General features: G+C 39.0%; 13 protein-coding genes and 1 non-coding gene across 14 annotated transcripts; 4 read left to right on the top strand and 10 right to left on the bottom strand.

The window, feature by feature from the left end:
* Nucleotides 1-70: 70 nt before the first annotated feature.
* HPC2 (Hpc2p) lies at nucleotides 71-1,387 on the bottom strand (the record flags this gene model as incomplete). Its single annotated transcript, XM_448515.1, has 1 exon — nucleotides 71-1,387. One exon carries the CDS (start codon nucleotides 1,385-1,387, stop codon nucleotides 71-73), a length of 1,317 nt encoding a protein of 438 aa, XP_448515.1.
* Nucleotides 1,388-1,968: 581 nt separating this feature from the next.
* Nucleotides 1,969-3,615, bottom strand: SDS24 (Sds24p; the record flags this gene model as incomplete). Its single annotated transcript, XM_448514.1, has 1 exon — nucleotides 1,969-3,615. One exon carries the CDS (start codon nucleotides 3,613-3,615, stop codon nucleotides 1,969-1,971), a length of 1,647 nt encoding a protein of 548 aa, XP_448514.1.
* A 423-nt stretch (nucleotides 3,616-4,038) lies between these two features.
* Nucleotides 4,039-4,818, bottom strand: MET8 (bifunctional precorrin-2 dehydrogenase/sirohydrochlorin ferrochelatase MET8; the record flags this gene model as incomplete). The annotated part of the gene is made up of 1 exon (XM_448513.1): nucleotides 4,039-4,818. One exon carries the CDS (start codon nucleotides 4,816-4,818, stop codon nucleotides 4,039-4,041), a length of 780 nt encoding a protein of 259 aa, XP_448513.1.
* Nucleotides 4,819-5,684: 866 nt separating this feature from the next.
* NGR1 (Ngr1p) lies at nucleotides 5,685-8,093 on the bottom strand (the record flags this gene model as incomplete). The annotated part of the gene is made up of 1 exon (XM_448512.1): nucleotides 5,685-8,093. One exon carries the CDS (start codon nucleotides 8,091-8,093, stop codon nucleotides 5,685-5,687), a length of 2,409 nt encoding a protein of 802 aa, XP_448512.1.
* Nucleotides 8,094-8,770: 677 nt separating this feature from the next.
* AME1 (Ame1p) lies at nucleotides 8,771-9,727 on the top strand (the record flags this gene model as incomplete). The annotated part of the gene is made up of 1 exon (XM_448511.1): nucleotides 8,771-9,727. The coding sequence occupies one exon, from the start codon at nucleotides 8,771-8,773 to the stop codon at nucleotides 9,725-9,727; it is 957 nt and encodes a 318-aa protein (XP_448511.1).
* A 312-nt stretch (nucleotides 9,728-10,039) lies between these two features.
* tE(UUC)4 lies at nucleotides 10,040-10,111 on the bottom strand. Its single transcript has one exon. It is a non-coding gene; the product is annotated as a tRNA-Glu (tRNA).
* Nucleotides 10,112-10,602: 491 nt separating this feature from the next.
* Nucleotides 10,603-11,268, bottom strand: TRS31 (TRAPP subunit TRS31; the record flags this gene model as incomplete). The annotated part of the gene is made up of 1 exon (XM_448510.1): nucleotides 10,603-11,268. The coding sequence occupies one exon, from the start codon at nucleotides 11,266-11,268 to the stop codon at nucleotides 10,603-10,605; it is 666 nt and encodes a 221-aa protein (XP_448510.1).
* Nucleotides 11,269-12,178: 910 nt separating this feature from the next.
* RPL27B (60S ribosomal protein eL27) lies at nucleotides 12,179-12,589 on the bottom strand (the record flags this gene model as incomplete). The annotated part of the gene is made up of 1 exon (XM_448509.1): nucleotides 12,179-12,589. One exon carries the CDS (start codon nucleotides 12,587-12,589, stop codon nucleotides 12,179-12,181), a length of 411 nt encoding a protein of 136 aa, XP_448509.1.
* A 918-nt stretch (nucleotides 12,590-13,507) lies between these two features.
* On the top strand, nucleotides 13,508-15,046 carry UGO1 (mitofusin complex protein UGO1; the record flags this gene model as incomplete). The annotated part of the gene is made up of 1 exon (XM_448508.1): nucleotides 13,508-15,046. The coding sequence occupies one exon, from the start codon at nucleotides 13,508-13,510 to the stop codon at nucleotides 15,044-15,046; it is 1,539 nt and encodes a 512-aa protein (XP_448508.1).
* Nucleotides 15,047-15,266: 220 nt separating this feature from the next.
* SDC1 (Sdc1p) lies at nucleotides 15,267-15,605 on the bottom strand (the record flags this gene model as incomplete). Its single annotated transcript, XM_448507.1, has 1 exon — nucleotides 15,267-15,605. One exon carries the CDS (start codon nucleotides 15,603-15,605, stop codon nucleotides 15,267-15,269), a length of 339 nt encoding a protein of 112 aa, XP_448507.1.
* A 281-nt stretch (nucleotides 15,606-15,886) lies between these two features.
* On the top strand, nucleotides 15,887-16,564 carry TLG1 (Tlg1p; the record flags this gene model as incomplete). Its single annotated transcript, XM_448506.1, has 1 exon — nucleotides 15,887-16,564. The coding sequence occupies one exon, from the start codon at nucleotides 15,887-15,889 to the stop codon at nucleotides 16,562-16,564; it is 678 nt and encodes a 225-aa protein (XP_448506.1).
* A 339-nt stretch (nucleotides 16,565-16,903) lies between these two features.
* Nucleotides 16,904-19,879, bottom strand: PKH3 (protein kinase PKH3; the record flags this gene model as incomplete). The annotated part of the gene is made up of 1 exon (XM_448505.1): nucleotides 16,904-19,879. One exon carries the CDS (start codon nucleotides 19,877-19,879, stop codon nucleotides 16,904-16,906), a length of 2,976 nt encoding a protein of 991 aa, XP_448505.1.
* A 562-nt stretch (nucleotides 19,880-20,441) lies between these two features.
* RMT2 (protein-arginine N5-methyltransferase) lies at nucleotides 20,442-21,680 on the top strand (the record flags this gene model as incomplete). Its single annotated transcript, XM_448504.1, has 1 exon — nucleotides 20,442-21,680. One exon carries the CDS (start codon nucleotides 20,442-20,444, stop codon nucleotides 21,678-21,680), a length of 1,239 nt encoding a protein of 412 aa, XP_448504.1.
* Nucleotides 21,681-21,799: 119 nt separating this feature from the next.
* On the bottom strand, nucleotides 21,800-26,623 carry SPP41 (Spp41p; the record flags this gene model as incomplete). The annotated part of the gene is made up of 1 exon (XM_448503.1): nucleotides 21,800-26,623. The coding sequence occupies one exon, from the start codon at nucleotides 26,621-26,623 to the stop codon at nucleotides 21,800-21,802; it is 4,824 nt and encodes a 1,607-aa protein (XP_448503.1).
* Between the last annotated feature and the right edge of the window lie 503 nt (nucleotides 26,624-27,126).

Genomic DNA, 27,126 nt, shown 5'->3' with positions numbered 1-27,126 from the left:
TTCAAAATAAATACTGATAAAATATGAACATCAAGAACTACATAGCCATTATTATTCGTTTGTATATATGCTACCTATTCTTACCAGCAAGTTTTTTGTTATTTGAGGGGGCCAGTTTAGCTTCGGCTGAGCTATCTTCGTTCTCGACAAGAGGACCAAAAAAAACAAAAAAACCATCCCTTGTTGCTGCTCTATATTCCTCCCATTGTAGCTCAGAATCATCAATAAATGGATCCTCTATATCATATTTACCAATCAAGTTCTTACCTTTTGACGGATGGGGTTTCTTACCGTTTACAGGAACAGCTGGCTTGACTGGTATATGTGATTCTTCTTCTTCAAAATCGTCCTCATCATCAGAGAGATTAATTTCATCATCTAAAGTAGATCCACTTCTGTTATTTGATAAGTTTTGTAATAAATTCATAGTTAAGTTCTTTTTCGGTACTTTGGCCTTCTTACTGATGCCATACTTTTCATCTATTAGCTTTTGGAAATTGAATATTACCTGATTATCTTCTGACAGATACGCATTACTATCATCTAGGGATAGTGGTACATCAATAATAATATCTGGCCTTGACAAAGTTTTTATATCGGTCTTACCTTTTTCTAGAACACTCATTATATTTGGTGACTTAGTTGTTGGAAGTGCTCTTTTAGGACTTCTCGGTTTGGGTGTGACTGCATTCATGTCTTTCTTCTTAGATTGCTTGTCCTTACTAACAATACCTATTCTATCTATCTCAGTAAAAGATTTTGATTTTAATGAAGATTTAAAAGTACCTTCCAACTTTTTACCTTGTGGAGTTTTATCTACCTTTGAGGTCTTATTATCTTGCTTAACAGCGTTTGATATTTCAGTATCATCTAGTTTGGTAGCAGTGCTTGACTTCTCACTAGTGGAGCTCAGTGATTTTCGTACATTGGCGGGGCTCTTGTTCTTCAAGAGAGCTCTCATCTTTAGTTTATTCAATTTCGACTCGCTGTCGTTTCTTTTTAACGATGGGATTGACACACTTCCTGGTGACTGTGGTGAATTCGATTTTGGTTCAGTTGAGTTTAATTTTTGGTTGTTAGGGCCTGATAGTAGTGAAGCCACAGGCAATGGCTTGGTTTCAGGTATCATGGGCCTAGGCAACTCTGACTTGCTTGTCTTATCACTCCCATTACTGCTACTATCAGAGTTCAGTAACGGTGATAGTGAACTCGATCTTACATTTTGCCTATTCATTGCCAGTTCCTCTGCAATATTCGGTATCTTCTTCGCTCCGGTATTTACTTTCGGCTTCTTAACATCTGTATCTTCATCAATGGTTATCACTTCATTTGATCGTTTGTGTGATTCATTGCCAACTCCACTAACAAAGGAATCTTGGTTAGACATTGTCCTGTAATAATCAGTTTGTGTCAAACTGCTCTCGGTATGATATTATAAATGTGCCGGTTCTACCACTAATCGAATTTGTAAGAGATGTGTGCCTTATTTATGTCCGTTTGTGAAATTCGTTCGCATCGCGTTTGATACAAAATTGTGATTCATGATTGAAAATGCGATCGACACAATACATTAGCAGAAATACCAGTAGTTGATGTCTTCATCATTGATTATAAGTGATTAATGGTAGGTGATTGATATATATATAAATATATTACTATATTTGGTAAAAAATTACTATTAAATAAACTCCATTAATATGAGGATAAATTGTGAATATTTTTTTTCTGAAAAGGTATGATAACTAGATAAAGTAAAATGAGAAACAATTCTACCAGTGGTGCGCCTACTTGTAGTTTAATCGAGGAATGAAGTATGTACTAGTATTCCAAAGCATGGTTAGCAATGAATTACATCACCACATTTAATTAGGAGACCCCACTGTTTCCCAGTAGTTCTGTGCATAAGAAAAGTATTTTTTGAGATTCTTGAATATGTTTGCCTCATGGTAACACTAGTATTGGTTGCACTTATTGAGTTGCTGGACCTCTTTGTCTTCTAGCTGTCTGTGGGTCAACTTCAGTATTTGCAGTCTGTTTTCTGGCTAACAGGTTGATGATATCAGTCAATGACACAACACCTATCAATTTGCCAGTTCTGTACTCCTTTTCAAATAGATTAGGTTGGATTACTGTTGTATTTGTAGCTTGTGTAGCAGGGTTAATGACAGTATGGCCATCATCAACGGTACTTAATAATGGAGAATGGTTGTTTAAGGCATTTGGTGTTGCTCCAGGAGCTGGAGAAGCTGAGGTGGTGGTTGGTGTAGGGTTTGGGGAAATGGTTCCGGTATTTACACTGGAAGAAGTTGAACTACTTGATGTGGCAGTTGGCGCTTCTTGAGGCTGTACGATCCACAATCTATGCGACTTAGTTGCTACTAATTTTGCCAGTGTTCTTGCAAGAGAACTTGTTGGATATACATGAAAGATTGGGAAAGAGTCCTTACCCGTCTCTAGACCACGGGAATTCAAAATCACAGAAATGAAATGACGGCACGTCTTATGAAGCAGTGGATATTGGGAGGTTCTAGTGACATGCTTGACATCTGTTACTGAAATGTTACCAATTAAGTTGCCTTGTGGATCAATAACAGCAATGGAAGAGATCCTTTCTTTATGCATCTTATATAGAGCCATTATTAAAGGCTCCTCACCTTGAATTGAAATGACTCTTGACTGCCTTGAAGTTGGCTTAGAGTTTGTATTCAAAACTCCGATTTTCAAGTCCTGTAGTGAGCTATTCAGTAATGGTTCTAATGTTCCAAAGGACCTAGCATTATCCCATATGTATTTTATTAGTCTACGTTGCGATAAAATACCTCTGATTTGAGTCATCTCTGGATTTGTTATAGCCACTCTATGAACACCGGAGCCCAAAATGCCCATTACGGTAGACAAGTTTTCGGTTTCAGGTAATTTGTAAAAAGGATTCTTTGGAGTCAACTTGACAATGTCTCCCACAGCCACTGGTTTACCATTCTGGCAGTCCTGGGTCACTTGCTTATTATTGATTGTTATTTTGTTCAGTACTAAAAGTAAGTATGAGTTCAAGTCATTGTAATCAAAAGTTAAACAGTTCATATCGCCTGGCACAGCTTCAACAGGGATAGAGGTCAAGTGGTACTTGATCAATGTGTTGAAAGTCTCTTCTACGGATAACGATCCTGGCACGAAGATTAACTTGTTCTGTTCAATTAATTGTGATAATTGGATGTGTTTCCAGGTATGAATATGAGCTGAGTTCAAACACTGGGATGGTGTCTGTAGCATTGGCACAGCAGATAAATCAGTGTTTCCAGCTTCCAGCCCACTGCCAGAGTGAGGAGTACCACTGGCACCCACATTGGTAGCACTTCCCGCACTAGGGTTTGCACTCTGTGCATTAGCACTGCTGCTATCGTTGTTGGACCCCATAGAGGTAATCGAAGACGTGCCAGAAGCGCTCCTCTGTAATGGAATAGACTCTATGCTCTCTGATCTACCTTGAGATCTATGAACATGAGCGTGCTGCGCATGCTGATGTGGTAGTAAAGGCGGAGAGGATAGCATCTCCACAATAGAAGCATGTCTGCTGGAGGTCCCTGAGTTGGGAACAACATTTTTGGGATTAGTCATTATGTTATTCGTTCTTGGGGGGTTATTGTTAAACAAACGCTATTATCCTTGATTTTATGATGGCACTATTATAACCCAATTTTAGTCGTAGAAACTTCGTTCTTTCGCACTTAGAGGCTCTTATATTGCTTAGCTTTCAAATGATACACCTATGCTAGTGTGTAATACGCTCTGATTCAAACCAAACACTTGGGAATAACTGTTATAAGTTCCCATTCTTCCACGTTCCAGGTACAATTTTCTTATTTGAAGGGGGAAGAATTTTTTTTTCAGCTTCCCAGCCTTTGAAGGGGGGGGACCACCTCCGATTTACGATTGTTCTTTGGAGGTTTTTTGGAGAAACCCTTATTATGACGTGTGCTATTATATTTCCATGTGATCTATATAGTTAATGCTATAGTATTATGTAGTAATCCTGGTCGTTTACACAGTGTAGTTGGCTAGCACCTCTGTACGTGGTGGGAACGTCAAGGATTGTTCCTGGCTCATTGTCTTGTATAACTGAACCAGCTTGTCGACATCTATTCTTGCTGCGTTTTGGATGCCGAATATGTCTGTGCATTGCTTAATCCATTGCATTCTATATTTTGACTGGCTCATGTCTGGTGATAAGTCTCTTATCCTACTACGCAGTGTTCCCAGTGTCTCTACTGATTTTTCCAGGTCTAGGGTCTCAAGATGTCTCTTGACCTCATCTCGGATCAGGGCTGCAAACCGTGGAGATGACCCATTGGATGAAATCAGAAGTTGCAACCCTTCCACTTCAACATTGGCTCCAAAATAGAAATCGCATAGCGGTGGATTGTCTGCGACATTGACCATCTGTTGTGGGCCATATATGCTCTTCGCCTTTTTGTATATCCTTTCACTCTCGACTTGGTCTGGAATCGCAGTCATGATGAAAGACCAACCTTCCTTGTTATCCAGAGCGAAATAATCATCATTAAACGTATCTTCAACGTATTGGTACAGCTTTAAACAGCCCGGTACCCATTTTTCGTTTCTATGCACTTTACCGTCACTTGCAGTGTCAAACCCACCATATTTCCTCAGTATCTTCTCATGGATTACTGGTGCAACTATGGTAAGTTTACAATCTGTCTTGATCAGCTTAAGAATCCGTGTCAGCGCCACTTCACCACCACCGACTAGCAATACATGTTTGCCCTTAAGTTGATGCGCTAATTGCAATGAGTTTGCCATTTCCCGTTTTACGTAATGACCAGCGTAACAACGTCCTGTAGGAAAACCAGTTCAGGTTGAGTAGTTGAAAAAAGCCCAACCTAGAGTATTTATATGGTTTAAGAAACTGAATTGGGTGTCTGTAAACATCATTTGTTTTACTTCATTACACATCGCAACGCCTTGCCTTCTAGAAGTGAGATCCCACAGTTTTATTATGTGCCACTATGAGTCTTAATCACATGATTTATTTCATTTCACTCCCCAAAGGAGATATCATAGTTAGATGTATGCGATAGTGGGGTTGTTGCTTGTAAGCCGTGAAATAAATAATGCCAGTTTTGTTCTATTGCTAATATGTTACTCTGTACTGTGATATAATTAAATAAAAATATGCGTTCTTTATAAGTTCAATATATATATAAAAATACTTGGGGGATAAAAAGTAAAATAATTGAGATAATTAATCGCGTGTATTCTGTCAAAACAACTGCCGAAGACTAATAAGAACAAGCATGGATAAGAATAATACACGATTTGATAGATAAGAGTCAATTGAATGTCAAACAAAAAAAATTAGGAGTAAGAACCACTTTTTATAGTTAAAAGTTTTTCAATTTCTCAAAGTTGAATAAAATATAATTGGGAAATAAAATAACAGTAAAAGCAACAATAGATTATTAGATGAAAACAAATGAAAAAACTCAAACCATTCTGGGACATAAAAGCACGATATTAAATATTATTTTACTTTAATAAATGATCCAACTGCTTTAAACAGTTTCATATAGCCTTAATCCATTCCATATGAAATGATACGTGTTCACCTTTGTAGGTTAAACTGAGCCAGCAGTGCTTGTGATGTTGAATAATAGATTTGTAACTGGTTAAGTAAAGGCAAAGTTATCATTGTTAGTGGTTAAGCTAGGTCTTCGTACGTTATTCATCCCTAGCGAATTTTCATCAACCTGTTGCGGATAGGCCATGGTACGGTCTCCTTGACCATAAATATTGATTTGGTTCCTTGCTGAATTTGGGGAACTTGAGTTAAGAATATTATCATTGGGCAATTGGTTCAAGCCAGCGGATTGAGGATTTAAATTTAAAGAATGTAATTGGGCATCCATTTCAAGGATCCTGTTTCCAACATCATTATTGATATCAGCTCCTGAAACAATATTGTTTGTCATTGAGTTTGCTGGGATATCGTTTGATAGTTGCCATGCTGTAGTGCTAGTCACATTCATACCAGCCTGTTGTGCCACCGTATTTTGCATATGTTTCATCTGGTTGTACTGATATTGATTAACCAGATCTTGTTGTTGTCTTCTCTGTAAAGCTTGCATATATTGTTGAGATGACTGTTGCTGATGTGATTGGCTTGGTAGGGGCTGTTGTTGGTATTGATTATATGGTTGGCCCTGAATGCCTTGCTGATGAACCTCAGTCAATAAAGGGAGAGAATCTGGTTTGGTAGCAAAATCATTTGTTTTACCGTATATTATTTGTTGTTGACTTGGGTAGAATTGTTCATGCTGATAGGTGTATGCCTGGTTATTGATATTATTATTGGCTAACATTGTAGATGGGTCTTGATATTGGGGTCTTAATTCTTGCCTTTGATTTCCCGAGCTCACATATTGGGGTGGCAATTTATTTATCATGTTTTTAGCTACATGGTTCCTGCCCCAAGACAATCTAATAGGGTTTTCAACTAAAACAAAACCTTGTAATCCCTGAATAGCTGCTTCAGCATCTATCTTGTGTTCAAATTTTACAAATCCGCAGTTTTTTCCTGGTGGAATCTTGATACTTAAGATATTACCAAATGGTTGGAAGATTTTTCTTAATTGTTGTTCTTGGACAGTAGGTCCCAAACCGCCTACAAATACTGTTGTGTTTGTAGGATCAGTAGCAAAGAAGTCGTTTAATGCAGCTTCAGATACCTGGGTGTTGACAAAAGAAGTGTTGATCATGCCATCTTTCCTGCCCAGGTCAGCTCTATTAGGTGGATATCCTCCACTCATATCTGTTCCGTAGTTCACCTCCGGTTGATTATAAGAGTTATAATGTAGCTGTCCTGGATTATATGATCTTTGTGGAGGACCTCTTTGTAAACCGTTTCCGGAGTTTATGTCGTTACTGTAATGTGTTTGCTGAAACCCTGATGCATTTGGGTAATTATGCATTTTATTAGCTGATCTCAATTGGTTAGCTCTTTGAGAGTTATTTGAGGCGTTCATGAGATATTGAGACAAGTTGCTCTTCTCGAGTTCAGCTTTTGAAATGGTATTTCTCACATCAACGTGGTGATCGTGTGGGTTATTACCTTGGGTGTGCATGACGGTGGTTGACCTTGGAGTTGCGTAGGCGACTCTCAGAGTTCTTCCTTGGAAATGAACGCCGTTCATCTCTATTAGTGCTCTTCTTCTTTCTTCCTCGTTGCCGAACCTCACAAAACCAAAGCAACGCGATGCGCCAGTGATGGGGTCTGTCATTACTCTCACTGTCTTCACGGACTTGAACTTAGTTTGGAAGAGTGACAGCAGGTCTGCCTCAGTTGCTGTTGGCGACAAGTCACCGACGAACAAAGAGTACTCGGGCGTAGTTGGTATGGAGCTCTGTAGTGTGGCGCCGGATGCCCAATTCAGCCGAAATGTTCTTTGTCCCGTGGGGTTGATGTCCTGGCCAGTGGTAGTGGAGACGAAGTTAGGCAGTGGTGTAGAGTTCAAAGCCAGGCCCTCTTGCGCGTCTTTCTGCGACTCGAACTCCACGAAGCAGTAGCCCGCGTGGTGCAGCTGCGTGGTTGCCGGGTCTATGAAGGAGACACCGTTGATGTTAATCTTCAAGGGCTGTTGGGTGGACTGTTCGCCCTCGCTGGTTTGAATGCCACTGTCAGAGGCCGGGGTGTTAGACGCCGATCCTGTAGTGTTAGAAGGCGAGTCCCTGGTGTCTTCCTGTGGTGGTTGTGCGCCGTTCTGCCCGGATGGCACAGATGCAGCTGGCACAGGCGCGGGGTCTGAAGTAGAGCTGCATGGGATCAGCAGGTTTTTCTTTGCTCTGATCAGTTTCACGGTGACGTGCTTGCCGAGGTGGCTCCATATCTCCTGTATCGTCTCCTCGTCATAGGAGGGGTCAAGGTCTCCCATCCACAGCGTACGTGGCGGCTCGTCGGAGGTTTGAATAGTAGACGTAGGCGGAAGCGGTATGGCCGTAGCGGTACTGGCACTACCGGTAGTGCCAGTACCAGTACCAGTACCAGTACCAGTAATATCTGTGACAGTAGTAGCAGACATTTATACCTTGGAGTGGCTCTGGAGGGGGGTTTAGTTATTATTAGGCTAAGAAAGAAAGCAATAATATATATGAAATTTTTTTTTGCAAAAAATTGCTTTGTGTTGTCTACAACTCTACGCCCTTTTCAAACCCGAAAAAACCAGAAATTTATATCGGACCTCCACATAGGGCACTATAGAGAATTCAACAGCATAGCATGGGATAGTATGCTATGCTATGCAATACTACACAATACAACACTATACTACATTACACTATACTATACAACACTATACAACACAACACAACACAACACAATACAACACAACAATACAATGCTTGGCACAGAAGCTTATTTTCCACTGAAAAGATTTTAAATTGCAATTAATCATCCAATCCCCGCAGGGGTTCTTATGGGGGGGGCAGCGATGAGGTGGACCCTTTTCCACTCTGTGCGCGGATCTCTCTCTCTTCTTCTACTCCACAGACGGATCCGCACTTCCTTTTGCCGTTTCGTCCTGTGCGTTTGCTATGCTTTGGCTGTGCGTTGCTGTCTGAGAGAGATACTTTCCAGGGTCCAGAACCCGTTCATCGTGGACGGTGTGGTCAGGTGATTGTTTTTTAGGCAAATGTAAACAGACATAAGAGATGGTAGTCAACAAGTGTTCCTGGCTTGGATCAGTAGAGGAGAGCGGTGATGGATAGAGACACGAAGTTGCTAGCGCGGCTGCGGGGCAGTCATAGCAGGAACGTCAAGAGGAGCAAATCCATCTCGTTTGCTGATGTGGATGCGGATTTGGATGAGAATGCAAATGTGGATGTGGATGTGGATGTGGATGCGGATGAGAATGCAAATGTGGATGTGAATGCAGATGTGGAGCCTGTGTTTGATAATGAATATGAAGCGACACCAGATATACTAGACGTACCAGTACCAGATACTACACCTCACACACAAGGATCAGAAACTGGCAATATAAGCACGCCTGATGTGCCCAGGTACACGGGTGTCGATGCACACATACAATCGAGTGCATACGACTTCGAGGACATACCGGTGTCGAGGCTGTACTCCTCGATCACCTCGGTCACCACTATACATGTGCTGCAGGCGATATTCACAAACCTGTTGCAGAACGACCTGATACCACAGGCGTTGACCGCCTTTAACGGTACCACTAACGTGCCGAGACTGTCCCAATTGAAGAAGATGTCCCACAAGCTGGACATGCGGATATTTCAAGTGCTCGCAGAACAACTGACCGCGGACCTGGATGACCTCCTGGACATCAATAAAGCCAACAACGAGCTCTGCTACCAGTTGAAGGAACTAACCGCAAACTCGCAGCTGCTGAACAAAGAACTCATCGCGGTGCGGAAAGAACACCAAACTATTAAATACGGGGGCAAGAAACACAAATTGGAGAACGATAGAGCAAACATTAACTCAAAGATTCAGCTGAATGCACAATTGGTGGAACTTACAGAGGCTTTACTCAACGATAACGAAGACGATCAAGCTGATGCACCACTGACTATTAACAGCCTGAACTTGAGACATACTTGTGAGTTGCTCGACCCACACAATGGATTGGTAAAGAGACTACAGTCAAAGATAAACGAAATTAAGTCCCTGCAAGAAGATTCAACTTGACAGTCAGAATTACCTCAAAAGAACAATTTGCTAACTCTATCCCGGTGATGGAACCGTAAACTTTCAGGAACAAATACCTCTTATATTGCATTTTTTTTTTTTGTATCTTATTTAAATCAAGGATACGTTGTATTATATAACACAATATAACATAAAAATAGACTGTTCAGTAAAAATAAAAGACCATTAATCATTTGCTATTGTATATATTAACCATTTTGTATGGCAATTCGAGACGAGCTCGCTATCTGGCAGGTGATTGAGAAACGAAAAAGCAAAAAAAAATTAATAATTTTGAAATTAGGCTGATCACTCCGATACGGGGAGTCGAACCCCGGTCTCCACGGTGAAAGCGTGATGTGATAGCCGTTACACTATATCGGACTATTAATTGGATAAAAGACACTAATCATTTAGTGGGTATTACTACTAATATAGTTATCATGTGACTTTTGAAGGATTTGGTATTCTGCACTCATTCTTGTTGGCGTTTAGGTCCGCACAGCAAGCATTATAGTCACACTCACAGGATTCGCTAGTCTTACTATTTTAACAGCAATACTAGCTACATCAATATTGGTAAAGAAACCCATACATGTGCGCAGCAAGCGACCGAACGATAAATGATATTTGTATAATCACAGACTCGGTGAATTCTTTCTATGTTAAAGTAATAGGGCCTATGGTAGCCATAATCATAATCTCGTTATCCTTCCAGAGTAAATTGTTAAGTTGAAAGAAAAATGCTCGTTGAAATGCTATTTATATGTACTTGTCTATATGACCTTGATGTTGAAAGTTAATTTTGTTCTTGTTTCTATATGTTGTGATATCCGTGTGTATCTGTGAATGGTTTGTAGACATGATGTCAGATTTCACTGAGAAATCCTCAGGCCTTCCCTTTCAAGCACTTGCTTATCGAATTGGATCAGGAAAACTACTCTGTTATCGTGGCCATCCTGTGGCATTGAGTGTGGAGTAACTTTGCATGGGAAACCTGCTGATGTTAAGTAACCGTGTATTATACCACAAACAAAATAGTCGCAAGAGACATTCTTCCCTGATATGAATTGGGTTAGTTTAGGTTTGTTGTCCACGATCATATATTCATTTTCGCGCTCTGATGATTTGACCAAGTCGTTACTTACATGGCCAAAAAGGTAAGACCACAGGGACCCGTGTATGAATTGCAATACATCTAGTATCTTCAAATCTCTCCTCCTCATACGATTGATAAAGCTTGTTAGGGAGGATTCTTGGTCAGAGGCCGTGATGGTAGCGTCTGAGCTACCGTTGCTTGTGTTTGATCCCGACGACAAGAAGTTCTTTGAAGTAAAAGTGGCAGAGGCTCTAAAGTTCAGCAGCTCTATCAATCTCAAGCCTATGTTGTAGCCCATCTTACTCAGCCTTGTCTCAAACTCATTTATATCCTTACAATCGTTGTGAATATTCGATATCATCTCCTGGTACAGGAACGTCATTGCACTCAGCGAGACTTCTTTCTTCTTGAAGATGAGAGACTCATTGTATATGGTGTTCATTGTGTATGTATTGTGTATGGGCTGAATTGTGTTTTGCCTACAAGTGTGTGCAATTTATGTCTGAAACACTTGCAATCACTTCCATATCATGGATTTAATCTTTTATGTTTTTTTGGGTTACTTTGTTCGGCCGTGGTTAAGAGCCCGAAAAGTGATGCACGTCTGTGGGCATAGCCATTGCACAAATATATATCGAGCTGTATATATAGTAAGTGGTTAAATCCCCTAGATATTATAGATTCAAATAACAAAATTAAAAATTTATTGTTTTAATTTATTGATATGAGTTATGAGTATGGAAGGTTGTAGTAATTATTCCTTTATATTATCATACAGAATATAATTTTTGTTTCAGCCCCAGTGTTCCCCCCAAGAGAAAGATAACTCAATCCCTTTGAATGAAAACTGAGATTGTAACACTAATTTGAAGAAGCATAGTAGGAACATGGATTGATGATTTATTGTGGGGTTTCGGTAAAGAAAAGTCTTTTTGAAAGAGACAAACATAGGGTAAAAAATGGTTCGTTTAATAAAGATTGAGTAAAAGTAAAAAAAAAAATGAACTGACAAGTTAAAACATGAGAAATACGAAAGGTGTTATGTTATTTCCAAGTATGGTATGGAATAAAAGTAGAATATACACCACTATTATCGATGCAAAAAAACGGTTTAGTTTAGAAAGTGGATAAACAGCGGATAATGACAATTCTCAATTAGCCCATAAATATTCAGCATACATGTAATTTTTTTTCTTCATTCTCAACAAAATCTAGAGGTATTATCCTTCTGTAATGGTGATGATTAAGAGAGGGAAAAAAAAGGTCAACACCTTGAATCTATCAATGTTAAAAAGTTTGTCAATTGTTGCAAATTAATATTATTCATTTGGACTGATATTTTTTTTAATAACTTAGAATCTCAACTTAGAGAAGAACCATTGGTTCTTACCAGCTTGGTGTCTTTCTTCGAAAGCCTTCTTGATGACCTTCTTGGCTTCTTCACGTTGGGTTGGTTCTTCGAAAGTTTCGGTAGAGACAACGGACTTGAAGGACTCAACATCCAAGGTGTATCTGGTTGGAAGCAAGTGGTTGTAGTTGATGGCCTTGATGAATGGCTTGATCTTAGTTCTCTTAGCGACCTTCTTGGCACCGTGCTTCTTGGTAACCTTCAATGGGTATCTTTCAATACCGGCAACCAAAGCATGGGCAAATGGGTGAGCCTTGGAACCTTCATCGTGAGGCTTCACGATGACAACCTTCTTACCGGCGTAACGACCACGGACGACGACAGCAACCTTACCAGCTTTCAAGAACTTAGCCATTCTGTATTGTGTATGTGTGTGTGAGTTGTGTTCTGTTCCTATACAAGATAAATGGCAAAAGCGTCTATTAAATACTCAAAAGTCTTATAAAAGAATATCGAATCCCACTTCCTTCCCCCCAATGAATCCCAACCAGAAACAGAAACGCACAATTGATGAAAAAAATTTTGGTGAAAAAAGTGAAAAATTTTGAAAAAAAAAAAAACTAAAAAATTTTCAAGTAGCGGCATACGAGTAGCTCAATTCAGAGCACCGCATCACAGTATACATTACAATATACATTACAACTACAACTACAACTACAACTACAACTACAACTACAACTACAACTACAACTACTACATGTACTTCACTGTCGGGGGTATACGCCTGGGCCGGCAGTGGCGGTTCATTTGGTAGTACAGAAACACTAACACCCTTACACCACATATATACCATATAAGCAATAAATATAAGGGATGTCTGGCCCACTTTTCTAGTTGGGCGTCTCCCTGCACAGCAGAACGCGCACGGAGAGAGATACAGCTGCACTTCTAGGCTGAACTCGCCCCACTGGCATACAGACCGATATCGTCGTGTGTATGTATATACTACACGTGTATTATTGTCACTACCCACACTTTCGTAGTTCCCCCCCCCCGCATTGAATCGCCGAAACAGGCAAGTTTCAGTGCTTTCGGCTGCACAGCGACAAAGAAGCCGAGATTTGACTGCCTTCTCATATTTCATGGTGTATGGGTGTAGTATGTCTGGGTGTATGTGCATTGCAGTCACAATTCTTTTTGACACCCACAGCAAATCAACGGGACCCCCCGCCCCTTCAAAAACACATAATAGAGGCGATGAGCTCTATAATATTATAAACAATGGCAGGAGCCTTATTGACAGGAACCGATACGGAACTAGGGTATAATAATAATGGATACTGCTGAGCTACGGCCGTATTACAACGAGGATACGTTTGACGCTGGGTACCTGGTGAAGTTCAACCCGCAGAAAGGTGTTGTAGACTCAAATGGGTTCAATATTGCGTCGAAGTTGAGCATTGTCAAGAACAGCAATTCTTCGGCCAAGAACCTGGATCCCGCGACGCTGTTTACCACTAGGTCTAACAGTAAAGGGAGTCTGTTCAATTTCTCGCTCAATTTCGGGTCCAGGGCCAAGGCATTGAAGGGCTCGAGTGGGTCCCTGGACAGTCTGGTGAAGGAGTTCGAATGGGTGGACCTGCTGAACGTTAACAAATGGATAGCAGTGGTGTCGCAGCTCATGGAGCTGTTTGTCAGGAAGTACTTCCAATTGTTGATTCAGCAGCCTTTCGAAGTGTCGCGGCTGTTACAGCAGGTGGGGCAATTCAACGGTGAGTCGGTATCGCACACAGAAGAGCAGAAGAAAGCGCGTCATAGCGGGATAATACTCTCAGACCTGGACAACGAGGACGAGATCAACTACTTCCCTTCCACTAGCACGCCAGATTTATTAAGGGATGGCACGGACAATGATGAACGTGACGATGGCGAAGACCAATACACAGGCCAAGGTCAGACTGATTCTGTGGCATCCATAGAGGAAACCCACATAAGATGCTTGACACCAGAGAGGTCTATCAACCCTGAATCAAAGCATACCCTAGATATAATGAACTCCATCCTGGATGAAGAAGGTATTAAAGGGTTGTGGAAGGCCAATAACACAAACTTCATCTATCAGATTCTATCATCCACCTTGGAAGCTTGGTACACTGGTCTGATATCGCCTTTGCTACATATACCAGATCCGTACTTCATTGACTTGATCCACTTCCCTGATACACAGTCGGCTGTGCTTCTCACTTTGTCAGTTGGTGTACTTACGGCCCTCACATTAATACCAATAGATTTAATAAGGACAAGATTTATAGTAACGGCACTCTATGGGACCGACACTGAGGTCTCAGAGGAGGCAAGTGAAGGTGCTGCTAATAAAAAACATGACTCTCGGAGTTTGAGGCATTGGATCAGAAGCTGGTCATGGCGTCATGACGCCTTGAAGCTACCTTCAGATATGTGGCTGCTCACAATGTTGCAATCAGTATCAAACGTCTCGTTCAATAAGTTGATTGATCTAGTCATATACCATAAATTTCACGTTGACAAGTATTCTCAAATGACAACATATAACACCATGAAAGTGTTAGCGAGAATTGCTGAACTTTTTGTGAAATTACCAATCGAATGCCTCTTGAGGAGATGTCAACTGGATTTCCTAGTATACAAGAACAGTTCTCTGAGAATAGAAGATACTAGACAACTGATAATATCTCCTGTTAAATATCAAGGTGTATGGAAATCAATCAGAGATAAATCGGAATATAGCTCCCTTTGGAACGGATGGCGTGTCGGATTTATGAGCATAGTGTGCAGTTACGGAGTCAAGCTATTGAACAAGTTCCCCGAACATACTGAACAGGAGAAGTTTTAGCTCTTAGCATGTATATAGATGTCAGTATGCAATGTCATCTGAAATTATTCTAGCCTTTCTAGTTTAAGCTACCCCCAAGTTTGCTAACAAAATGTTAAATATTCCCTTTGCGTAATGTGAAATGATTCATCCCATCAGGAAGCGAAAATTGTTGTCCTCAATATTATTATGTAGTACATTTTATATTCATTATTATATACAAGTGTATGTCCCTAATGCTTTAATTGTCACTGCGTTCTATCAGATATTCACCCAATACCCGTAGCGGATCTGCAGGTTGCTCCACAGCTATCTTACGCATGCCCTCCAATAAAACTGGTGTTACCTTATCATTTAGGTATCTCCTTGTCTGAGATCCACCTATTGTCTCTACCAAGTTGATCCCACTACCTGTAGCTGGTTTCTGTTCAGTAAGAGAAATTGCCGGTGTAGCTACTGGCGACTCCGTCTTGATATCCTGTTTCTCTTGTTTTACTTCCGGCTCTGGCTTAACAACAGGCTCTGATGGTGGTGGTGCACAGGCTTCAGGTTCCTTAGACAAAACATCGCTGATCTCCATCACGTTGTAAATATTGTATTATTCAATTGGTCTATACCGCACTACTTTGTTCGGGTCGTTGGTATTCAACTATTGTCTCTCTTGTAGTGTTATTCTTGCGATGAGCTAACCTAATTTTTTTGGGCTAAATTGTCAAGAAAAAGTGAAGGAATAACACTAACGATTGATGCTGTTTTATCACTGTGTATTGCCAAAGTATTAAAACAAGTACTGGGATAAACATATATTATATATAGGGAACTAGAGCTGAAACTGCTAATTGAGATTTCAATCAGGAAAAAATGAGTGCTGATCCATTTCAGGAAGTTGTAGATGACACGAGAGAGCAGATGAAGAGGCTGGCGCAGTATTTGAGCCAGCATGAGAGTTCTAGCTCAATTTCACCACAGGATGAGGAAGTTGCAGAAGTTCAGGAGATAGTAGATGATATTGCTGAGACTCTAGTCGATCTGAACCGTAGTGTTGATGTTATTGAGAAAAATAACGCTAATGGCGTTGATATTGAAAACAGAAGAGAAACTATAGCGCAACTGAAAGACCAATATGAAAAGCTGAAACTTCGATTCAAGGTACAATTGGATACACACAATTCTCAGGCGGAGGCAAACATTACCGTTGACCTAGAAGAGCCTGATGATCAGAATAACATGACTGGAGGTCAAGCGAATCCATTCCAAGAACAAATGCTTAGGGAGCAAGACACTCAGCTGGATGATATACACCAGACCATGAAAAACTTACATCTGCAGGCAGAAACTATGGGTCAAGAGCTAGAAGATCAAGGTCAATTGCTGGACGATATGGATCAAGGTATGGATACTGTTGCTGGTAAACTTGCTCGAGGTAGACGACAACTTGAGTGGGTTTATGAAAAAAATAAGGAGAGATACAATGACTGTTGTATAATGTTGTTGATTATAGCTCTGATAGTTTTGTTGGTCTTGGCATTTATTGCATGAAGTTCTTCTTTCGAGTTTATGAAAAGTTTTTTTTATATATATAGTGCTACTGTTTCAAAGAGCTTCAGTCCACCATGTGGTTAAAATTATCAATCTTTGATATTTTGTCGCTGCTAAGGACGCTAATTTACAAGCTATTTGTTGTCATTTTGGTATTAATTACTCTAGGACTTCATCACGTTAAAATGGAGTATGATTTAACTATGAATAGAATAAATATGCATTTTCGTTTCCAAACTAATATATATATATGCCATCATATTTCAAATACATAAGTACACCTTTCATTAATTCCCAAACATTCTTGGATGATAATGATTGCTATCAGTCCAAGATTCTTTAGCGTTTCTGCAAACTTCTAAATGCCGCGGATGCTCCACTACTTGCTTGGTTTCTATCAATGAGATTACCATTGTTTTTGATACTTTGAATCACTTCATATCTGCTGCTACTAACATGAATTTTCTCAGAATTAGCTCCTGGTTTTGGGCTGAATGCTGAAGGTGAATATTGAATAGGAGAACCATGGCTTACTGAGCCTGGTCTGGGAGGGACTTTCATGTTCGGAACTGGAGATTGAGGTGTGCTTGGTGTGCTCGATACGGATCGTTTTCTACCGGAGTTCGTAGTATTAACTAAAGAACTGTGGCCTGTATTGATATGAGGAGGTTGGCGAAGTTTAGGTTTAATGGGTTTTTTCGTTTTTGTCGTACTTGAATTCATGGATTCTTTACTTAAGGGTTTTTCCTTTACGTCAGTTGCCTGCTTCTTTTTAAGAACAGGTGGTGTGGAAGAATTCAAAGAACTTGAAATGGATTTCTTTGATTTTATCGAATCTGCCTTTTTAGGCGGTAGACTGCCATTCTTTTCGGTTGTTGGTGAAATTAGCTCGTCCTTGGGTTTACCAGCTGGTGTTTCCTTTTTCTCCTTAATATCTAGACCTTCTATTTTTTTATCTATATCAAATCCATTCTCAATGATTTTCCTTGTACGGAAAAAACTGTCAATCCATTTCTCATTGTTATTTATTAATAATCTCGTAGTCAGTTCTCTTGGGAATGTTGCAAGCAATGAATATGATGGTAATGAGATAAACCATAATTTGTATTTATATTTCTCCAGTATTAAAAAACCCCTTCGCAAAGATTCATCAAACTCGAAATCATACATAGAAAGGTTCACGTCACCCAGGTTGACCATAGGATTCAGAGCTTTTTCACCTTTCCTAGATTCTGTATTCACTTCTTTATAAGCCAGAGATCCATCCTTGTATAAAACAAGAAGTTGTGGAAATATGTTTATTGGTCTTAAAGAACTCTTGTGTTTTGCAACTAATGATGTGATCAGATCATCGTTGATTGTTTTATAAGAGTTAATAGCCATGTCTGGTCCAGCAGCATCATAGCTAATTGTTTTGACGTAAACAAAATCTTGTTTCAAGATCTCTAAGCCTGGTGTTATTTTCAAAGGTTTTTTAATGGTTTCTTCTCTCTCAACTTGAGATGATTGGTTTTTGAGTTTGCTATCACCATTAGGCATATCACATGCTATCCTCATAGTGGACTGGCTAGCTTCAACGTTAGAAGTACTGCTTTGTCTGGATCTATTTTCATCTTGAACTCCATTTGATAGGCCACCGTCATTCATTTGAGGCACTTCTTCCAAACTGTTGGTATAGTTTAAATTCATATTTGAGTTAGATATGTTCCTTTGCTGGTCTCTTTTTTTAGTTTCCGCTATTTCACGAACAGCGCTGTTATGGCCAATATGGGCTGGATTGACGAAATTCGACTGACTAGCAGAGACAATGGCCGGCTCGTTAGAATGATTTATTTTTCCTTTTAAATCTTGATGCGGAGGTATTGGATTTGGATTTGGATTGGGTAATGTTGGTGAGTTGAGTGAGTTGATTGCTGGTATGGGATGGATCGTTTGTGGTGTACGATTTAATTCCTTATTAGAGGGTTGATTTTGCAGCTTCATAGAAGTGGGTATTGGTGACTGGCTATCAAGATTTGCGCCAACTTGATTTATAGATACATTGCCAACTGGTATCTCTTTAGTTATTATAACTTTGTTGGTCGGTAGTTCTGGTTTAAACGAGTCCACGACAATGTTGCTAATGCTTTGTGTGCTATTGTGAGTGGATGAGGACGCAATACCTAACTTTTTTCTCCATTCTACAATACTGCTAGTGGTGTTGAATTCTTTGGCTGGCTTTTTCCTCTTTTGTTTAGTAACGGGGATATTTCTCAGTGGCGTGTCTATTACGTGCAGTTGGCGGTTTTGTAGTATATTTTGGTGACTAACATTTGTATGCATATTAGAAGGAGATATATAAGCATTTGTAGGAGTTATTTGATTTTGTATCTGCCATATTCCTCTCCACAATTTCTTTTTGTCACCCCAGTCAACATTTGCAAACCACGGATCCCGTTTTATTTGATCTATAGTAGCTCTCTGAGTAGTATCAATGGTCAACATTCGCCTTACTAGATTTACCACTTGAATGTTGATAGTCCCAAAGTTGGTTTGTCGTTCTGGGTTCCACGAATAATCCAACGATACTATTTTCTCAAACGTCTTCAGTTCATTTTCGCCTCTGAATGGTGGGAAACCTTGAATGAATTGATATACCATACAGCCTAATGCCCAAATGTCTGAACCAAAACTGCACTTATTATACAGAAGTAGTTCGGGTGAAACGTATTCTGCAGTACCAACAAAGGATGAACATTCAGTCTTATCGCCAGAGGATGGCACATCATCCTTAGGAATGCCTTCGTTCGCATTTGATCTGGTATTATCCTTATCGGAGAAATTGTTCTGAGTTGCTGCTGCACCAAAATCTGTAATCATAAGTATACCCTCCTTACTTAAAAGAACATTTTCTGGCTTTAAGTCTCTATGTATAACTCCCCTTGCATGCATAAACTCTAATGTATCCACTAATTGTGCTGCAAAGTGTTTTGCCCAGCTGTCCGTGAAAGTCCCCATCTTATGTAACAATGACAGTAACTCACCACCAGAGGCATAGTCCAATACAAAATACAAGTTTTCTTCATCATGGAAGGTATAGTATAGCTTTACGATTCCTGGATGGTTCCCACGAGCCAGAAGGTTTAAGGTATTCTTCTCAATCGTGACATACTTCACCTTGGCTTCTTTGATTATATGCCTCTTTGAACACACTTTGATGGCATATGGTTTTTTGAGATCCTTTTTGTCTAGCGCTTTGTAAACAGTAGAGTACGAGCCATGACCAAGCTCTTCTTTAAAGATAAATTCGTGTGGGGATCGTTTTCTCGAAGTCATATGTCCATTCCTTCAATTCCGGCACCAGTAAATCCTATATAACCAAATTGTTTTCCCCTTAAGATGGTTGCAAAAATTGTCCTACTATACAATGCCTTTAAATTACAACCAAAATCAATAAACTGTAAAATACAACTACCACAAATATTTATCTATGATCTATGACTTCTCGATGTCAATATGCTACCCCAAAAAAAGTATGAGTGATCCGGATCGTCGAGATGCAGTACTATTCAAACTCAAAGGCTTAGAAACACTTCAGTAGCAGATCACTGTTATTCAACTGAATATGTAGCGGTTTAAGTTGAAAGATCAAAAGCCTTACCTTGTCCGTTCAAGACCTCGATTTAACTTTGAGGGTCTTGTTTCCCGGTTCCTGTTTTCTCAAGTTTCTTTGAAATTTGTTTCTTGAAAACTGGAAGCAGCGTTGATCCCGAATTTTAGCTGAAAAAAAATTCAGAATCATTAAAAACAGCGATGAGCTTGCGATGAGCTTCACTGATGAGTCTGACTGATAGTCCATTAGGATAAGTTTTTGTTCTCTCAAGGTGTAAATTAATTGATGTCTGAGCTACATAGTCTACTAACCTTTCCGGTGAGACCAATTTCGGAAGAGCACTATCTTGGGGAGCTCTCTCGGTTCCTAAAGGCTGGTATTCCTGCAACGTACACGTTAGAGCAAGTGGCAGCGTTTGAAAGAAGTGAGCTTCGAGAAGATGCTGATGAGGTATCTGATGAGGAGGAGCAATCCAATACTACTCCGTTGCATATACTTGCCAGGTCGTTGCCTGGAAACCTGAGCGATGATGAAGAGCAAGTGGTGTTACACATGATGGATATGCTTTTTGAGTATGGTGCCGGGTGGAATTTTATAGACTTCGAGAACAAAACGGTTGGTGACTTGATTCTCGAAAGAAATGGTGGTAACAGAGAGTCTCCATTATATCAGCGTGTCGTCGAAGCGGGAGTTAGTGCTGAATTACTACTTCGTAAGTTGAATGGAGGTGACGTGGAATTCATCGATGAAAATGAGATTGATATATGTGCTGAGGCGTCAGCGGAAGTGGTACCAAAAGATGCACTTGATGACAGCACGGGCAAGGTTTCATCTGTTTCGGATGATGATGCTACTGCAGCAGATCCAGACACCTACTTAAATACAAAATTAAAGTATACAGAAGATGCGCTGATAACAGAAAACAATAAAGATGGTGTTATGATGGATTGGGAAACTGACATAATGAAACTAGCTGCTGATACATTGGTTTCACGCAAACCAGTGGGAGAGTCTGTGGTACTTAATATTGGATTTGGTATGGGCATCATTGACACATTTATACAAGAGAGGAATCCAAAAAAACACTATATTTGCGAAGCGCATCCCGATGTACTAAAGAAAATGAAAAATGACGGTTGGTATCAGAAGCCAAATGTTGTGATTTTGGAGGGTAAATGGCAAGACTCACTGAACAAATTATTAGATGAGGGTAATGTGTTTTTTGATGGAATATATTATGACACATTTAGTGAACACTACGAAGATATGCTGGATTTATACGATATCGTTGTCGGTCTGGTTAATCCAGAAGGTGTTTTCTCGTTCTTCAACGGGTTGGGTGCTGATAGACCACTTTGTTATGACGTTTATAAGAAGATTGTAGAAGTTGATGTTGCAACTTATGGTATGAATTGTGAATACACATATGTCGATTTGAAGGGCAAGCTTCCTGATTGGAAGGATGTGAAAAGATCATACTACAATTGTGAATATTATTACCATCCCAAAATATCATTTGCATGAAAAACTTGTCCAGTAGTAAAGATTTTAGGAATATATTTTATTTATAATAATAAGTTAAAAAGTGTCATCTAGAAAAAAATAATATAATACAACGCCCTTCTTTGATTTTCTTAAATCAATTAGTTGGCTGGAATGTCTTTATTTTTCGTCACTTTCCGTTTTTTCTTGTTAGAGTTCTCAATGAAATCTTCGATAATGTCATTAACTTCTGTTTCGATTTTTCTAGCAAGATCTAATTTACCGAAACTACCTGCAAGAATTTGTAAAGAATCGCTGTCAGTCATCACTGTGTTTCCCGATCTATCTATCGTTTCACTTCCTTCGAGTTTAATTTTGTCTTTTGAAACCCTTGAGTCAAATTCTTCTTGAATCCATTTCTGTTTCGCTTCATTATTTTCAGGTCCAAACTTTTCATTAGCGCGCCTCTTTAGCCGTGATCTTAGATCATTCTCCCAGTTTTTCTGCGAGTTCGCTTCCCTCCATTTTCTTTTCCTCTCTTTATTAGATTCCCTTTTGAATTGGTTAAACTCCTCTGCGGTAAGATACTTCTTTAACAACTTAGTTACTAGTGTAGCCATACCAGGATAGTTTTTCAAATTCGGGATATTGAAGCTGAAGGTAGGAGTAACTGGTCTGGGTTTTACAATTTTTACCACCTCTTTTTTAACTACTGATTTCTCCTCAGTTTTTACAGAAGGTAATGTGTTATTGGAGTTCGAGATGTTGTTTAACGGTATAACTAGTTTTTTAGGCAAAGTGTGATTCACGCGACCAGTTGGAGATAGTCTTTCAGCGCTTTCCTCCTTCTTAATTATCTTGCTAACAGGTGGCACTAACCCATCTAAGTTTAATACATTGTTTGGTGTTTCTTTATTAACCTTTCTTGGTTTTTTCATCGTCGTTGCACTTTTCTCAATTTCAGGCAGTACAGAGCTTAGTGTATTAGAAATCAGATCACTAAAATCTGGCATAGAGCCTTCTTTTTGTGATTCATGATCCAAATCTATGAGCTGTTCACGGATCAACCTATTTATCAATGGACCTTTGTCATTATCATTTGAATTGAAGTTTCTCTGGCTACCAATTTCCTCACTAGTATTATTCTCGTCTGAACTTTTGTGATTGTCAGCTTTGTTAGAACCTGTTGAGATATGCGCATCAGAATCACGAGATGTCGGCTTGGGATTGTCAAACTTTACATGTGTTTCGTTAATCTCTGATAGCGGGTTTTCTACGGATTCGTCTACTCCAACATCTATCGTGATGCTATGGCTTTCATCGTTAATATCTACAATATGTGCATAATTCCCAACAGAGTTTGGTGTATTTTTGAAGTTTTTCTCTATATGTTTCGTACTTGGAGGATGAAGTTCATTGTCTTCTATTAATATTGAGGTTGGTTGGGAAGTTTTGTTATTATGAGATAAGACAGGTTCTATGTTGTTTTCAATAGGATGAGATGCACTTTTATCCATACCATATAAAGATGGATCGATAGCCATTTCCCCGTCATCGGTCATATCTCCATGATCTGAATTGATCATATTGATGTCATCATTAGAGATGTCATTAATGTGTCCGTTGTTATGACAGATATCATTGACAGTTGCTTCTCTCCAAAGTTGTAATCTTTCGTATTCTTTTATTGCGTCATTGTTTGACAATAAGATGTGATAATTATTCCATGGTATTTGCGTCCTCACAGGCGTAAAGTCATGAATTGTCACTTCTTCTTCAATTTTTATAGGAACTGCGTGTTTCTTGGTTGTGTCTTCTTTGTCATCAATTGTGATTGTACCTTTTTTTGGGCTTATTAAATTCCCTTCACGGTTACCAGAATTCACTATCTTCCTTGAATTGAAAATAGGAATGGTTTGACTTCCATTAGTCAAAGATGGAGAATCAAGACGTACTGATGTCTCCGTTTTGATTGATTGCAATTGTGATGACCTAGCATTTAGAAGGGCCTTCACTATTGTGTTTTTTGTGTATTGAATAATAGTTGCTAGGTATTTGCTTGCTTCTTCTGGGGATGCACCTGAGGCAGTCTTAGCTTTTGCTGCAGCTTTCAAAGTATTGACAATTGGACCCAAAATAGAAGACATCATCTTTTCTCTAGCACTAACTGTTCCATATTCGGATGTTTTTTTCTTTCGTTTGCTTGCTTTACCACTTGGAACCAGTTTGTCAATCGCATCTCTTCTTAGGAGAGTAACGACTGGAAGAGTTAATGGAGGATTGTTAGGTATTACCCAAGGAGGATGGTATTCGATGATCTCTTTGCGGACAATTGCATCACATGATGGATCATAATACGTAATGTTTGTTGCATTTTTCTGATTTTTTGCAGCATTCATCGCCATCTCCTCAGAACTCATATTATTAGACTTCTGAACAATGTTATTATTTTGAGAATCTTTTCTGCTGGATTTTCCATCAGACAGGTAACTTAAACTTGCCATTAATGGAGTTAACCCTTTCGACAAGTTGAACAGTGGTATTTTCTTCAATGCATTTAATGAGAGTTTTTTAGGTTTCTTATCTTTCTTTTTCTTTACCTTTTTCACTTTCTTTGGTTTTAATGCTTCCTCAGTACTTTTTTGCACTCTTGCCTCCATTTCTTCCTTTGTCCACCTTCTATATGGCTTTTTTGGTCTGCCGCTTTTCGTCAATCTAAGATCTGCTGGATATGGTGGTCCTTTTGCCACGATTTCCTCTAGTTCTCTGGACTCCTTCTCTTTCTTCTCCTTCTCTTGAAGTTTCTTGAGTTTCTTCTGTTCTTTTCGCTCCTGTCTTAACCTCCTCTCTTCTTCCTTCTTCTGTTTATTCAAGGCAGCCCTTTTCTTCTTGACTAGGGAAACTGCTTCATTAACAGCAGCTAAATATTGCTTAGAGAGTTTCATTCTTGTAGTTTCTATTGTTTTTGTTACTGGCATCGTTTTCTGTCTTTCATCTGAACGATTGGAGAATTTGATTTTATGTAATATTGGGGCACTAGCATCATGATTAACAGCTTCCCTACCGCCAGCATTAACTTTAAAAACTTTAATTTGTTGAGAGGATGGTAGTGTCTTGACTCTTAAATCAGTAAGTTCTGTTTTATTATCTTTCGCTTTTAAATCCTTTTTCTTCTCTTCTAGATTAGTTTCATGAACTACACTAGGTGTAACCACAGCAGCACTTGGTAAACGGTGGTTATTGTTATCAACCTTATCTGGGAGTTTCGACTTTGTTGCTATTAGTTTGGATTTGCTTTTATCAGACCCCCTATCATCTAATTCTGCTGAAGATTTCTTTTTAGAGATCGTTTTCTTCTTTGCTTTCAAGCTTTTTGGAGCAAGAATGTCCGCAATGGTCATATCGCCTAGCCCACGGTTGAATTCTTCAATAACTGAAGTATCCAGGTCATTGCTCTCATGGTTTTGAAATGCCATATCCATAGCATTTTTCATGATAGCATTCATATCAAAAGGCTCCTCAGCAGCCTCTAGTTTGTGTGTTTTCTCTGGTTTCTGTTTTTTTACATCTTTCTTATGTTTTGTCTCTTTCACAGACTTGGATTTCTGTGCAACTTTCTCCTTAGGAATCACTTGTTGTTGTTTCTGTAAACTGCTTGGACCACTTATACGTTTCTGTATAGGCGGTATCACAGCTCTAGGCGTTTCGGCTTTTTTCTTCATCTCAGAGGCTTTTTCATTGGAAACAAACGATTTGCTCACAACTTGCTCTACAACATCAGCTAATGCCTTGGCGTACTCATCATCATCTGTTTGTAAATTAGCCTTAGGAGTTTCATTAGAAATATGCTTTTTGGCCACTGTTGAAATATGATTAGGGGTGATAGTTTTATTATCCTTTTTCGACTTTTTAGTTTTTGATTTCAAATTTGAAATAGCAGTATCTTTTGTTGTTGAAGACTGTCGTATTGGTTTTTTCTTCTTTTTTTTATCTTTTTCAGTAACATTGAGAAGCTCCTTTTCAAAGGCTTTCAAAGTTGCTTCAACAATTTCATCAGCGGCAAAATTATCATCGCCAGCTGTTGCATATTTGTTACCAGCTTCTTCACCTTCCTTCATAAAGCCTTGGATCACGTCTTCAAAATTTAGTAAGCTGATATCATCATCAATGGTCTTTAGTTGTTCAGATTGATTATTTGATTTTTGTTGTATCTTGGAGGGAGTTTTCGGTATTACTAAATTATCAGATTTTTTTATTAATTTTTTGTCAGATTTTTTAGTACTCTTTTTGTCGGACTTTTTTTCCTGCTTTCTATCTGATTTCTTATCTGTACTCTTTTCTGATTTCTTTTCTGATTTCTTTTCTGATTTCTTTTCTGATTTCTTTTCTGATTTCTTTTCTGATTTCTTATCAGGCTTCTTTTCGGTTCCTTTCTCTGGCTTTTTATTTTTATCTTTATCTTTTTCTTTCTTCTTCTTCTTAGAAGCTTTCTTAGTTTGTTTAGTCGATTGCGGTACATTTAGCTCATTTAATGATTCCAAAATGGCTCTTCTTAGATTTTCATCCTCATCATCTAGATTCTCCTCATTTTCTTGTATGTGATCAATATTATCAGTCTCTGTTTTTTCTGTCTCCAAGATGCCTTGTCGCAGTAGCCTTGCCCATTCTCGGTGTTGTCTTTCTTCCTCATCAAGCTCGATATCCTTATCAATTTCCATTTGATCGTCATGACTGCTGTGTGTTTGAGTGGGTGTCTGTTCTATTTGATGTGAGCCCTCAACTACGTCCATGTTCTGAATAGCATTAGCTACCACAGCAACTAGGTCATCTTCAGCAGTGTGTAAATCGGGTAAATCGATATGTGGATCCTCATTCTGCTGGTTGTCCGTTTCGTCTTCGTTAATTTGTTCATTATGTGTACTTAATAAATTTCCTACAAGTTCCTGGAAGTTTATATCTTCCTCATCTTGTTGATTATGCGACATTATTGTCTTATTCTCATATATATAGGAAAATTATCTCCAGTCTTTTGCTTTCTTGTAGAAGATATTAATTCGCGTTAGATAAATGATTTTGGTGTTTTGTGTTTTGAGAAAAAACTTAGTTGAATGTCTGCGTCCAAAAATGGCTCGACCGTCCTTTGTTGATCTACTAAAGCCAATAAATACTGTCAAATGTACGACGTTCAATATTTCTAAGTTAACAAATATGATACTAATTTTGTTTACTGCATTGTTATTGATTTCATGGAGGAGCTCATCGCAACAAAAATTTAAGGTTTTGATATTTTGTATTTTTCGTGATTTGTGATTGTTTGTGTCTGAATCATATAGTCCTGATTTCAAGTACTATGGTTTTAGGAGCTCCCATTTTTGACAATATTCAGAATTCGAAAAAGTGTAGAAGTATCTCTTATGATAGACTCACTTTGTTTATATATGTATTTCATCGATTTATGCGTATTTACTTTATATGTGTGTATAGAAAG

The sequence above is a fragment of the Nakaseomyces glabratus genome, chromosome K (assembly GCF_010111755.1).
Source record: "Nakaseomyces glabratus chromosome K, complete sequence".
NCBI classification, from domain to species: Eukaryota; Fungi; Ascomycota; class Saccharomycetes; order Saccharomycetales; family Saccharomycetaceae; genus Nakaseomyces; species Nakaseomyces glabratus.
The sequence above is the reverse complement of the archived record's forward strand: the minus strand, read 5'-3'. Positions and strand labels throughout refer to the sequence as shown.